The sequence below is a fragment of the Mus caroli genome, chromosome 18, assembly GCF_900094665.2.
Source record: "Mus caroli chromosome 18, CAROLI_EIJ_v1.1, whole genome shotgun sequence".
NCBI lineage: Eukaryota > Metazoa > Chordata > Mammalia > Rodentia > Muridae > Mus > Mus caroli.
The window spans coordinates 71,538,599-71,552,849 of record NC_034587.1 but is presented as its reverse complement, the minus strand read 5'-3'; the positions used below and the strand labels follow the sequence as shown (position 1 = coordinate 71,552,849).

The following is a 14,251-nucleotide window of genomic DNA, read 5'->3' as shown; positions in this document are numbered from 1 at the left end:
CACACACACACACACACACACACACACACACACACACACACACACACCAGCTCAGGGATCTTATACAGAAGAGGGGGCAGATGGATTTTGAGAGTCAGAGGCAAATGACTTCAAAAAAACCCCCAAATTTTCTGGACACAACCAGGCTGATGTGTGCATGACCAGGCAGATGCGTGCATGAACTCAAGATGATTATGAAAACATGCAAGACCTGTGCAAGCTCAAGCCAGACAAAAGCCCAGCACAGAAGAAGAAAAGGTGGTCACAAAGTCCCCAAAGTCCCATGTCTCAGCTGCAGAACTCTGGCCAGGAGAGTTCAAGCCACTCTCCTGTAACAGTGTGACACCCACGCCACAGTATCAGCCACACTCCAGGGCAGGCCCCACGCCCAGGAGTCACTCGCTGGCCAGCACAGACTGAACTCAATGAGGCTTTTACAAAGGGAGGGGGAGACCGTGACGTTGGCCGAGTAGGGAGATGGAGGACAAACTGGAAAGAGCTGGGGCAGAGAGATAAAGATGATCAAAATACACTGCATGATATTCTGGGGAATGAATATCATACAAGAAATAAGCCCAGGTCAGCAAATGGACACATGGGTAGAATATGAGACTGGCGCTTATGAGCCAAGTGGAACTGGGATCAGTAGCAGTCTGACACACCGAACTAACTGCCGCCTGCTGGGAATGATGGCGCATGCCTGCAATTACAGGACTCAGGAAGCCAAGACAAGAAGATTGTGGGTGGATTCAAGGCCAGCTTGGGATCATGGTGAGACCCTATGCCAATAAAACACAAGGGCCAGAGACAAGGGCTGGTGACAGCAGTGGGACCAATGTATAAGCTGAGCAAAGCCTCGGGTCCAGTCACCAGTGTCAGAGAAATTCTGCACTGTCCTAAGAGTAAGAATTAAACAAGAAAATTACAGCTTCCATGAAAACTGCTAAGACAACATCGAGCCACCTACTGGAAAATAAAAATACCTACATGTATAAGAAAAGCCCGCAAGTGATAGTTATGAGTTGATAATTAACTTTCCTACATTTAAAGAACCTGGTGACAAATGTTAGGGTAGGCCAAATCATAGCTCCTCAGAAAATGTTAATATGTTACTATACTTGGCCAAAAGGAGCATGCAGCTATGATTCTGTAAGGTAATTAAGGCTGGAAGGGGACTGGATTTGTGAGGTAGGGCCTAGGCAATGTCTAAGTGGAAGACAGTACCACAAAAAGGAGTCTGGAGCCATGAGATCAGACAGGGCCTCAACCACCCATCCACTCCTGATGGTGGCAGAGAGCACAAGCAAGGAACAAGGCGCTCTAACAGCTGGAGAGCAGCTCTCCCACTGAGCCTCCAGGAAAGATGCACCTCTGCAGGCCTAGGATTGTAGCCTACAAAATGGTAATATAACAAATTTATGCTAATAACAGGAGTAACTGCTGTGGCAGAGACAGGAGATCATGACAAAGTTAAACAGCCACGGAGGGAATCCTTGGTAGGAGGCGGCAGTTCAGTGGTACAGCACTTGCACAAAACCCTACCAAAATTAAAAGTGAAAACCCTCAAAGACAAACACAGAAAACTATGAAGGTGTAGAGTGGTGCTTTATAAAAATATTTAGCACAGTGGTTGAGGTTTCGTTTGAGTGCGGATGTCTCTGGAAAGCCAGTAAACAACCTAAGATGAGACCTAACTCTAGTTCATGAAAGGACCAAACACAAATGCCGTCAACTCTGCTCAACAACTATGTTAGGAAACACAACAGAAGCGGGCGTTCTTAAAGCAGCGAGAGTCTGAGGAAAACCTGTCGTCTTTGCACGTGTTTAGAAAGGACACTGACACAGGACCTGTCTTAAAAGACCACCCAGAGGGCAAAGCTCAGGGTCTGCTTCAAGCCCGTGCTTACCTGATGATCCTCTGTGCAGCATACTGGTGGAGGGAGCGGAACTGCGCTGACATGTTTGCTAAAGCCGCCAGGCAGTTTGTGTGCAGGTACTTGTCCTGTGGAGAGAGAGCAAGATTAAAACGCACCGCATCTTCTCCACACTTCAAGGAAGGTTAACTAAAAGCAACAGACACCCAACTGCCCTAATGCCAGAAGAGCACCCAGGATCTATATTCTCTAGTTCCCAATCTAAGAAGTCAAATTGTTTCCAAATTCCCATGGAAGCAACGGACAGGCAACTGGACGATCCAGATGATCATCGCCACGGTGTGAATACTGAAGCCGTCTGCAGCAGGAACAGTGATGCTTCTGCGATGTGCTGCTCCAGACCCTCCCACCACACAGCAACGGAGGGAGTGCATGCTGCCATCTCCCCAGCACACAAGGACTTCTCCCTCCTAAAACAGCCGCCTCCTACAATCTCAGATAAAACAAAATAAAAACCCCTGGGACATCTATCCACACAAGCCCCACGGACAGAAATACTTAAAAATATTAAGTAAACAACCTATGAGTCCTGCACACTGCTCTACATGGTAACGCATTTCTATTGGCTAAGTCTAAAGTGCCAGAGGTCAGCAGAATTGCTTGCCTTCTTTTTTTCCAACTTTTCAAGGTTTTTGTTCTCTTGGACTTTGGGGGAGGGGCTTGTTTTTCTTTGAAGACAGATTCTCGTGTAATTTATTTACACTGGTCTCAGATCTGCTATATATGCTGGGCATGACGGCACAAGCCTTTAGCCCCAGCACTAGGGAAATAGAGGCAGTTGGACCTGAGTCAAGGTCAGCTTGGCCTACAGAGCCAGTACAGGCCAGCCAGAGCTACACAGTAAGATCCTGCCGCAACCAAACCAAACCAAACCAAACCAAGCCAAGCCAAGCCAAGCCAAGCCAAGCCAAGCCAAGCCAAGCCAAGCCAAGCCAAGCCAAGCCGTTCTATAACTGAGGATGGCCTTGATTACGGGCGCGCTGTGATTAGAGCCCGAGCTGGTGCGTGCCAGCTGCACTGCCAGTCGAGCAACAGCCTCAGCCCCTTGCACTTTCCTCCTGATCTAAATTTGTATTTTCCCTTCTTCTCATCTCTAGGTATTTTGTTGTTGCTTTAGAAGGGCAAAGCAGAGTCCAGAGTCCAGCAAGCACACGCAGCAGCTCCAACCTCACTGCCTGCTTTCCACTGCGTGCAAAGTATATCTCATTGAACAGCCACTAAATATTAAGATAGACACTGCAATATAATATGCTAAGTGCTGATCCACATTTTTCTAGCACATTCTATGAGATTAAATTTCAATTTTCTAGCGCATTTCATAATCACATTTCATGAGATTAAAGCTTTATGATATGGTCTTAACTCCACAAAGGCAGAGAAATAGCCATGGGGTACTTACTCGAGTCCTGGTCATATTGTACTGGATGGTTCTTATTACCACCAGAATTAGGAGGCTCCCCAGGGAAATTTCAGTTAAGACTCTTTCTGAATACCAAGTAATGTTTTTTAATATCTGTAATAAAGAAGAAAAGTTTGAGTAAAAATGACTCCCTTAGGAAAAGGGTATGTCTACCATTTTCTGTAAGTTCATTTTGCTCTGAAGGTAAGTTATGCCATAAAAAGGTGAGCTGAGAGCTTCAGTTCTCCTAAGCAAATGGCATGAATAGACTTCCCTCTCTTTTCTTAAATAGATGAAGGAGAAAAGACGAGGTCTAGAAATCAAGAGGAAATCTACTGATACCATTAGCAGACAAAGATGTAAATGGAAAATGATATGAAATAGACACAGTGCACAGATAACAGGAACAGAAAACAAACAAAGCTTAGTGATTAGAAAGCAAAAGTAAGTCAGAGTAGGTGCTGAGAGGCAGAACCTTCCCAACAGAGGTAAAAACCTCTACAGACAACCAGGAGAGGCAGGAGCACCAGGAGCCTGGCATCTGAGAAGAGACACCCAGGTTCTCCTGAGGCTGTTCAGAGCTGCCAGCAAGTACCAAGGCAATAAAGGTTATCTTAGAAAAAGTATGCAAGTTCCTTAGGACACAGCTAACAAAACTCAAAGATTAACCAAACAGTATATGGATACATACTACAAATTAACACAACGTGACCAATCATGGTGTCATCCCAGGAATGGGATGACTGCTTTAATAGCAATGAAAAGACTCATCAGTGTATTTCACTCTATTAACAGACTGCAATGCAAAAAAGCACAAGGTCAAAAATATATAAAGAATTCTTCCAACCCACTAATAATATAAATAAGACAACTTTAAAGAATATGATATGTAGGTATATACCTCATAAAGATATAAAAAATGGACACTGGAGAAAATATGGTTTCTTCAACAAATGATGCTGCAAAAACTGGATGTTGAAAAATAAAACTAGATCCCAATTTTTCACCCTGAACAAAAAATCAAGTCCAAATAGATTAGATGCAAAACTCTGAAACAGAGAGAGGGAAAATACTTCAAGAAACAGAAATAGGCAAGGACTCCCTGAACAGGACTTCAGCTGCTCAGGAAATAATCACAGATGACAAAGGTCCTAATCTCAGGAAGCGAAAAACTTCAGTTCATGAAAGTCAACATTGAGTGAAGAAAGGAAGAAAGTCTTTGCTATCCAGACATCTTACAGAAGACTGACTTTGAGAATATAGGAAGAACTCAAACTACTAAATGACAAGGAATCAAACAATGCAATTAGTAAATGAACAGATGATGTGAATAGAGAATTCTAAGAAAAGCTAACACACACACACACACACACAAACTGTCCAGCCTCACTGGTTATCAGAGAAATGCAAACCAAAACAACAAAGAGACTATGCCTTGTCCAAGTCAGAATGGCCGGCATTTACAACACAGTAACAAAAGCTGAGGCCGTGGCAAAGGGAGCACAGGGCAGAGGACACGGCTCAGTGAGGACAGGTGGCTGTCATGGAAGCCCAACCCCCTAACCCCAAGTTCATAGGTAAAACTGTCTTAGGAGAACAATGAGGGAAAAGGCTCAAAATACATTGTGTTTGCATATGAAATATCCTTATGTAACCCAGCATGATGTACAATAGACATATGCTAATGAGAATAATATACATGTGAGAAGAACAATGAGTTATCTATTATTACTAGTAAGTTTTAACAGTGGTTAACATCTGTCCAGCAGGGAAGGAGGGTAAAGAACACCATACTGGTTTATGAACCATTTCTATTCCAAGTCCTCCCAGACCCTCTAGCAGAAGGAGAGTGAGTGAAACCCCAAGGCAAGGAGATGCACTTTGTGGAGAAGCCCCTCTGCTCTGCACCTGTCATCAGCCACTGGGACTTACCACTTCATGAATGGACCGATTGAAGCCATCGTCTTCTGTAAGGATCAACAGGATTATAAGGGCCATATAGACATGGTGTGAGTTTCTTTCCTCAACATGATACAGAATCTCAAGAATTGGTAAAACCTAGGAAATAAAATATTATACTATTTCAATACCGTATGAGAACTTTACACTGTTATTCTACATGCTTTGCATGAAGGCCATACAGTTTTCATAACTAAAAAGGACAGACACCCACCTGGCTGCATGTACTCTCTGCACACATAGCTAAGGTCCCAGGTAAGAAAGTCACCTTTACAAACATTCTGCTAAAGAAAATCTAGTTTCCAGTGGCCACTTAGGCTCAGTTTGGTGATTTTAAGAGGTCACATTAACTCCCTCTAATTAAAAAAGGAAGAGAAGAATTGAGCTGCTCAGAAAAGCTTAGCTGCTAATAAATTTTAATGCACATTAATGTGTATGCTTCGTACCACTTGTACTTTAATGCTAATAACCCAAAACTGTGCTTCACATAAGTAGCCAAGAGACTATTGTAGCCCATGGTGCATTTTCGCAGCATGTGCCCTGAGAGAGTCGTCAGTGACTCTGATCAAACATCTCATCTTATGATCCTGTTCACAAATGCACAAGTTCATTTCTAATTGTTCCTTTCACATGGTTAATTCATTCATTCTTCACTAATTAGAAAAAAAATCAACTAAAAGTATGTGGGCAAAATAGTTAAATTACATGAAACTATCACACAGACTGTGCTGGCCAGTTTTACATCAACTTGACACGTGCTAGAGACCTTTTAGAAGAGGAAGCCTCGATTGAGAAAATGCCTCCCCACTCTGCCGCCCCTGACAGGCCTGTGGGCAAGAAGCCTGTGGTGCATTCTCTTGACTGATGATCAACAAAGGAGGGCTCAGCTCAGTATAGTAGTGACAACCTCCGGCTGGGGCTCCCAAGCCCGTGAAGAAGACGGCTAAGGAAACTCTGGAAAGAAGGCTCATGAGTGAGTCCTTCCTAAACTTCCACCTCTCCTCCTGCCCTAGGCTCCTGCCCTGACTCCCTGCACAGTGTGCTACAGGCTTTAAGAGGAAATAATCCTGATACACCACCCTGCAGCAATCCAAGACGACCTGGAGATCCAAAACCTGGAACAAGCACATGAAGGAAGAGATATGTTTTTAAAAAATCTTTTAAAAGTTAAGAGTCTATATACAGGGTGTAGTGGTACACAGCCTTTAATCCCAGCAGGCAGAGGCAGAGAGGCAGAGGCAGAGGCAGAGGCAGAGGCAGAGGCAGAGGCAGAGAGAGAGGCAGAGAGAGGTAGAGAGAGGCAGAGAGAGAGGCAGAAAGAGAGGCAGAAAGAGAGGCAGAAAGAGAGGCAGAAAGAGAGGCAGAAAGAGAGGCAGAAAGAGAGGCAGAGAGGCAGAGAGGCAGAGAGGCAGAGAGGCAGAGGCAGAGGCAGACAGAAGGATCTCTGAATCTGTGGCCAGGCTGTTCTACCAATTGAGTTCTAGGACAGTCCAGGCTACACAAAGAAATTCTGTCTCGAACAACCCTCCCAACCCCTGCCTCCAAAAATAAACAAATTAAAAGTTTAAGATGATGATGGGTCCAAGAGGACTATGCCAAAGTAACAGATCAATTCTTCCTTTTAAGTATTTGTATTGGAATAGTAAACTTACATATTGCACAATCCCTTCATTAAAAAAAAAAGATATCATCAAATGGTTTTTAGATTTACAAATCTGAGCAACTATTACCAACTAACTTTAGCCTGCTTTCATTATTTCAATCACCTCCGGCCCTTTAGCTCGCAGTCCCTGGTCACTCTTCCTCCTTCCCTCTCACCAAGTTATTTTCTTGTCACTGTGACCAAAACGGAACACAGCGGGAAGAATCAGCTCACTGGGGAATGGCTTGCTTGGCTCGTGGGTTCAGAGGAATCTCACATGTCACAGTAAGGATGGCATGGTGGAGACCATAGCAGTGACATCACAAGGTACAAACCAGAAAACAGAAACCTGGGATCTCAAGCAGGGCTGGGCACAGGCCTCAGGAGCACATGCCTTGGGGCCTACTTCTTTCTACCAGCCAGGCTTCACCTCCTAAAGGATATGGGAGTTTGAAAATACCCCCAACAAGTTGCTGCGTGTTTAGACTGTAAGCCCTTGGATGCCATTTCAGACACAGACCTGTGCTGGCTAATTTTATATTATCTTGACACAAGCTAGAGTCATCAGAGATGACATAAGATGAAGAAAATGTCTCTGTAAGCTGCAGGCAAGTCTACAGGGCATCTTCTTAATTAGTGATTGATGGGGGAGGGACCAGTCCATCCTGGGTGGGACAACCCCAGGGCCAGTGATCCTGGGTTCTATAAGAAAACAAGTTAAGCAAGCCATGAGGAGCAAGCCAGTAAGCAACTCCTGCCTCCAGGTTCCTGCCCTGTTTGAGTTCCTGTCCTGACTTCCTTAGGTGATGGACCCAAGAAGGGTAGGTGAAATAACCCTTTCCTCCCCAGTTGCTTTTGGTCATTGTGTTCCATCACAGCAATGGTCACCCTGACTAGGATAGACTGTAACAGTCACCTAGTGATCAGAGACACAACTGTCTCTATGGTTGTATGGCTGTCACCATTTTCAAGTCTTACATGAATGGAGTCACAAAATATGCCACTAAGTAGGGCCTACAATGAAGAGTAGCAGATCTAGCCTCATTCTCACAAAACTCTACACACAACATATCTGAGAAATATGTGGAGATGAAATATCAACTTCTGAATATCAGAGTCTATAGAATAAAGGAGCTGTGAACTATTTAAAAATGAGATCAGCAGAATAAATTCCTACTTGTAGCAATATATACATGTAACAGCCTCAACCAATATTTACTATAGAAGAAAGAAAACTGTAAAGATAAGGATATGAGCTAGGAAATTATCGAAATCCTTCTTTATGCTCCTAAAACTCCCAAAGGAAACCTTGTAGACGAGTGGTTCTCAATCCTCCTCATGTCATGACCTTTAGTACAGTTCCTCCAACCATATAATTTGTTCAGTGCTACCTCATAGCTATAAGTTCTGTTATGAACATCAGTATCTGATATGCAGGATATCTGCTATGTGATCCCTGTGGAAGAATCACTCAACCCCCCCCCCCCAAGGGCTGTGACCCACAGGTTGAGAACCACTGTTGGAGCCTTTTACCAGTGTGTTCTCAAACTGGAGACAGATGTTCTCTCATCTCACAAGCCAACATTTGCACCACAGAAGCCCACAAGTCATGCCCCAGGCTTCCTGCTCATTGCCAAAATCCCCCCAGAATTCATCTCACACACACACACAACTGTCTCTGTGATCCCCATGCCTACCAGGAATCACAGCTCTGCTCATGATGCCGGCTTTACCACAGTTCCCACTCCTTTCTGGTGTGGAGACAGATTTTAGTTCATCACACCTTTTGTTCTTAATGCCACTGTGATAAAATATGCTCATATTTTATGTTTCTTTAGCACTTACATAGTATTTAAAACCAATAAAGAAGCTACCAAATGTCCAGTGGTGCTTTGTTTGATCTGCAGAGCTAAGGGGGACATTCTGTTGCTGTCAGCCAGCTGCTGGCTCCTTTAGAAATGACTGTGTGACAGTGAGTGCAGTGAGAGGTCACAGTATGTCAAGCACACGGTAACTTATCCTTCCCTTTACTGAAACTCTGATGGTAAATATTAGCTTCAATGGAAAGCCACGGCTGCCTAAAGGAGATCTGTCCACCAAGACCAAGACAAACTGTGGAACTGATTTTATTCACTGAGTGAACCTTTCAGTGGTATCTGGCCATGGGCCCTGAAATGACTTAACAGTGCAGTACTGCATTCAGAGGCACAGGCTTGGAGGTTGTGAGGACAGAGCCTCGGGAAGCTAGCTGGGACAGTCACCCTGACTTTCATCACTGTCAGCAGAGCTGTGTGGCAATCATGACCAACGAGCGGTGGACAGCCCTCATCAGCTAGGAGGAACAAGAAGAAATACAGATGTCCTCGAGGGGTGCAGAGGATGCTGCTTGGAGAACCTGGTCAGGTGGAGCCCTGGGCAACAGGTGGCTGCTCAAGACCTCAAGGACAAAGGCTCTGTCACTCAGACCTAGGCTGCTCGCTCAGTTCTACCTCAGTCTGGGGACATTTCTCATCTGTCTCCCTAGCACCACCTGAACGGCCACCAGGTGAGCACTCTGAGCCTCTTGGGAAAGAAAACGCATCCCTCTGTAATGTCTCAGACACACACGGCATGTGTCTCTTGATACTTACAAGATTTTCCATATCCGTTCGGGCCAGCATGTACGTCTTGACATTGCCGTTCTGGTGGAGCAGTGTGTACAGGAGCAGCGTTGCCTGATCAGACGTCTGCTGTTCACACAGGGCTGTGTACAAACTGTTAAAGTTAATCTGGAAGGTATGTGGAATTGATGATGGGAACGGACTGCTGTCTGAAATACAGAAAATCAGCACGAAAATATATTTAAAAAGTACATGAGTGTTTTGTTGAGTTGTGTATTTACACATAATGGTTACAGCACTTTAAACTGTAAGCCACAGCCGAAGCACTGACTACAACTACTGACTCCTTTTTAAGAAAAATAGCTAAAACATCAACATATGACTTAGTTTTAAAATAAGAGAAAAATCAACATATGAAACACAAGCTAAGGCAACTACCATACAACTCTTTTATTTAAAAGAGCCTTTAAGGGGTTGGAGAGAAGGCTTGTTGTTTAAAACTCAAACCACTCTTCCGGAGAACCCGAGCTTGCTTCCTTACACTGCGCTCAGCTGGCTCGCAGCCACGTGCACGTCCAGCTCCGCGAGACCTTCTGGCTTCCGTGAGCACATGCAGGTCCACGGTGGGAGTAAAGATGTAGGGAAAGGGAAGGAAAAATGTAATTTCGGGAAGAAAGTGTGTGAGTCCCTTGAAGTTTCAGACAAGAGTGCAGAGGACAAATTACATACAATTGTTAAAGACCTTGGTGCCTGCTCTCCACCTGGACAACAGGAAGACAGTTCTGAGGGCTAAGCTAAGTGTAGAACAGTAGTGAAGGAGTCCTCTGCTCAGAGACGAACAGAGAGGGGGTGTTTCCCTAGCATCAGCACAAAGCCTGATGAAACTGTAGTCCAAGAGGCCCGGGCTCCAGCCTGAGCTGGCGGCAGAATTTAGGCACATTGTGCTGCATTTGTAAACATGAATGTCCCACTGACAGGGTCATGGAGTCTAGTACTCAGTTCCAGAGAATCCAGGCCACGTGCAATTGGGAGTGACTGAGAGGCCACTGCATGAAGCTGCAGTAAAATCTAAGGTGCAGTAAGGGATCCCATGTCCTAACTAGCTTTAATTCTCAACTTGATGCAGCTCAGAGCCATATGAGAGTAAAGTACCTAGAGACAGAGACGGAGGCCCAGATCAGATTGGCCTCTGCGTGTCTTTGCAATTAACTGTTCAGGGAAAGCCCCGCCCACTGTGGGTGGCCCCATACTGAAGCAGGTGGTCCTGGGAAGTGTAAGAACACTAGGAAGATTGAGCGAGAGCGAGAGTGAGCCAGAGACAAGCTAGCGTGCAATGCTGGGTTCACGGCTCTTGCCCCAGTTCCTGTCAGGACTTTTCTAGTAATAAACTGTGACCTGGAAGAGCCTCTCCTGTTGGTTTTGGTCAGAGTGTTTTATTACAGCAACAGAATTAAACTAGAACATCACAGCTTGTTGGGCAGACGAGGACTGCGGGATGTCTGGTAAGGAAGGCTCCAAGTTCAGAGTGCAGATGGCCCAGAGGACAGGCAGCATTTCCTGCAGCTGCCAGGGCCGGAGCCATTCAAATCTTCCAGCTGTGTCACGAAAGAGCACAGGGGCCAGGAACAGTGCTACAGGGGTTTATGTCGTCTTTCGAGTCTGCAACTTGGTTCTGAATTTACACGAGCACACAGCTGAGAGACTGTCTTGAGTCTCCAGTGAGTTGTGAATTTGAACTGTAGACTTGTAAATAGTGTTGGGATTGTTAGAGACTATGGAGACTCAATGCATTGTGCATTATGAGATGGCCATGAGTCAATGGGGAAAGGATCCAGCTGGAAACACATGTATTTAGGTGTCAAGCTGACAAGGATGGAGTTGTAATGGTCAGTCTCCATGAGATTAAGAATCCTGTGAGAACAGAGCTGACCATGTCTGTGAGGGATTATCCAGATTAGGTTAGCTGAAGTAGGAACAACAACCTTACAGTCCTGTTCCATGGACTGGGGGCCCAGACTAAATAAAAGCACAGTAACACTAGGGAGGAGACAACAAGGTGAGCACAGGCAGCCAGCACTTGGTGCTACTACTAGACTGTAGATCCAATGTGACTGCCTCTCAAGCGGCTGCTGCCAGAGTTCCTGCCATAATGGACTGGACCTGGGAACCACCCATGAACTAGAATAAACCTCCCTGCCATAACTTGCTATTTGTATGTCACAGAGAAAAGATAAGTAAGCAATACAGCAATATGCAAATATTACATGCTTTTTACAGAACTCACAGGAGAAGAGTCTGGACACAACAGTTCTTTACAATGAGAGCAGAGGAGGGTGTGTGCTTACTAAGTATAGTGACCTATGCTATACTTGACATAGATGTGTTCTGAGAGTATCCATAAGATCTACACATGCTGAGCCAGCAAGTGGCAGGAAGGAGCCACTGTACACACGTGTATGTCTAGTATCCCTTATTTAATCTGTACAGTGACTGAGCCATTATTCTGCCGGACTTTAGAAATGATGAAAGAGAAGTTCAGAAAGATTTAATAAAATTTCCCAAGTACCCTGAGAAAACCTAGACTGACCTCTACGATACATTACTTCTCAGGGTAATAGCCATGACTGGTGGTGAATCTACACTACAGTAAAAGCTCTTTTATTTCTTAAAAACCACCTGAGACAGAGATTATAGTCTACCTGACTCTGGTGTCAGTACCTAGAATTGCTGTGCTGCTTAACAGTCTCTCAAAAAAGGATAAGCAGAGACACGGTTCAATTCTGAGGTCTCGAGTGGGGTCAGTCCTACCTGCACATGAGCCTTTGGTCTAAGCACCATACAGTGAGTCCTCGCTGTGTCCTCGCTGTGGTTAACACTCCACTCTTGCTTGTATTTATGTAAGTGTTGTACGATTGTATATCCATATTGCAGACACCACCATTGAGGGCTCCTGAGATTATATAACTGCCAAAGATCTCACCCTAAAATGAGCAGGGTGTGGTGCGAACCCAGGGCAGCTCAGCTCAGCTCCAAAACTAGCTTTCTTAGCCATCAAGTAACACTGTTACTAAGAAACTGAGGATAGTAATGGAACAGAAAACCACACCCGGGTCTCCATTTCCTTCCACTGAACTGAACTGACTCCCCACTGACACTATGGCTTCAATGCCGTGTCCCCCAAGTGCATGTAAAATCTTAGCTGCCAATGCAGTAGCAGTGGGACTTTCAAGAAGTGGTTCAGGCATGCGTGCTCCTCCCTTGTGAGGGCTTAGGCCTTGATAAAGCAGGCTTTCCACAGCAAGAGCCTTCTGTCCCACCTCCCACACAAGAATCCACATTCAAGGCAAGAACCCACATTCAAGGCAAGAATCCACATTCAAGGCAGTGCCTTAGAAGCAGAGCTGGGCCTCAGCTCAGGGACGCTGAACACCGAGGCTCTAATCGTCGGCATCCCAGACTCTAGCACAGCGAGAGATAAATCTGGGTTCTTTACAAATCACCGAGTCTTAGTAGTAGTGCTGCTCTATTACAGCAGCACGAATGGTTGAGGACTCTGCACTTGTTTTCAGGAGTGAGAAAGGTCTGACCCCTTGGCACCCCAATGCCCTGACTGCCAGCAGTCGGCACGGGCAGTCAGGGAAGCAGAGTGGCACCAGGACTCAGACACCTTCACAATCCTACCCAAGAACTGCACTTCTCACTCATCTTAATACTGCATGAGTGCTGGACCTACCCTGGCCATCCAATCACCTATCATAGGATCCTGCCTTTCAGAGTACAAACTTCTCATTCCTAACACCAGGCTACGTACGCATGGGACTACCCGTTTACAGTCTGCTTTTAGGGCAGTAGTTACAGCTCCCGCGCCTGCCCAGCCCTGCACCCCTTCCCCACCCCCAGCACACTCCTTCCTGCACTAAGAAACAATTACTGGGGCAGACTCACAACTGTTCTCTCCAGTTACCCACACTGCTTCCCTACGTCACAGGCAGGGCAAGGAGGAGGCTGCAAGACAGACAACAACCCCCCCCCAAATTTTTTGCTTATTTCTGTTACAGTACTTAGTCCTAGAAAACTTTACCTAAAATACAGACTTTGGAATTTTAAAGCAGCCTGTCATATAGATTTCACAGGCTAATTCGTGTCCCTAGCATTGAAACTCAGATACTCAGATTGCCTCTGAAAGAAAAGTAAATTGAATAGACGTAAAGGACCACAGAATTCCTCTAAGCCTTATTTGACCTGCCTGAGAAAATACACTCCAATTTTTTCTGACACTCATCTCAGAAACTATACGCCAATGGAGAGAATGGGGACAACAAGCCTCCGCTTGCTAAGGAAGTCAATCAAGGGAGAACCACCACGAACCTTGCGTGTTCTTAAATGACGAGACAGCTTGCCTGTAGGGGTTGGGTATGTCTGCGGCGTCCGTCAGGTTCACCAGCACCAGCAGCAGCAGGAGACTCTGGTTGGCCAGAGGAGATGTAAGTTCTGGGGACGCAGCTGCTTTGCTGCCTGCCCCGCCTAGCGTGAAGACAGTCCAGAGACCAGCTTGGAAAGAAAACATACAGTTAGGACCATGTCACCAATAACGTAAGCATTCTATACATTTATGCTTAACACTTGGAAATATGCTCTTAATTAAAAACAAGTTCATTATTTGAAGATTCTACATACACACACACACACACACACCCATGACCACTAAAGAGTACAC

At 45.3% G+C, this 14,251-nt stretch overlaps 1 protein-coding gene across 2 annotated transcripts in view; it reads right to left on the bottom strand.

Annotated features, from left to right (window-relative positions):
* Window positions 1–14,251, bottom strand: part of Dym (dymeclin) — a 274,143-nt gene that overhangs the window by 164,133 nt on the left and 95,759 nt on the right. For both annotated transcript variants that reach the window (XM_029471781.1, XM_021150437.2), the window contains exons 9-13: window positions 13,903–14,085; window positions 9,565–9,743; window positions 5,266–5,391; window positions 3,334–3,447; window positions 1,908–2,002 (exon numbers count right to left, since the gene is read on the bottom strand). In XM_029471781.1, coding sequence (XP_029327641.1) covers window positions 1,908–2,002; window positions 3,334–3,447; window positions 5,266–5,391; window positions 9,565–9,743; window positions 13,903–14,085 — 697 coding nt within the window. The remainder of the gene's footprint in view (window positions 1–1,907; window positions 2,003–3,333; window positions 3,448–5,265; window positions 5,392–9,564; window positions 9,744–13,902; window positions 14,086–14,251) is intronic.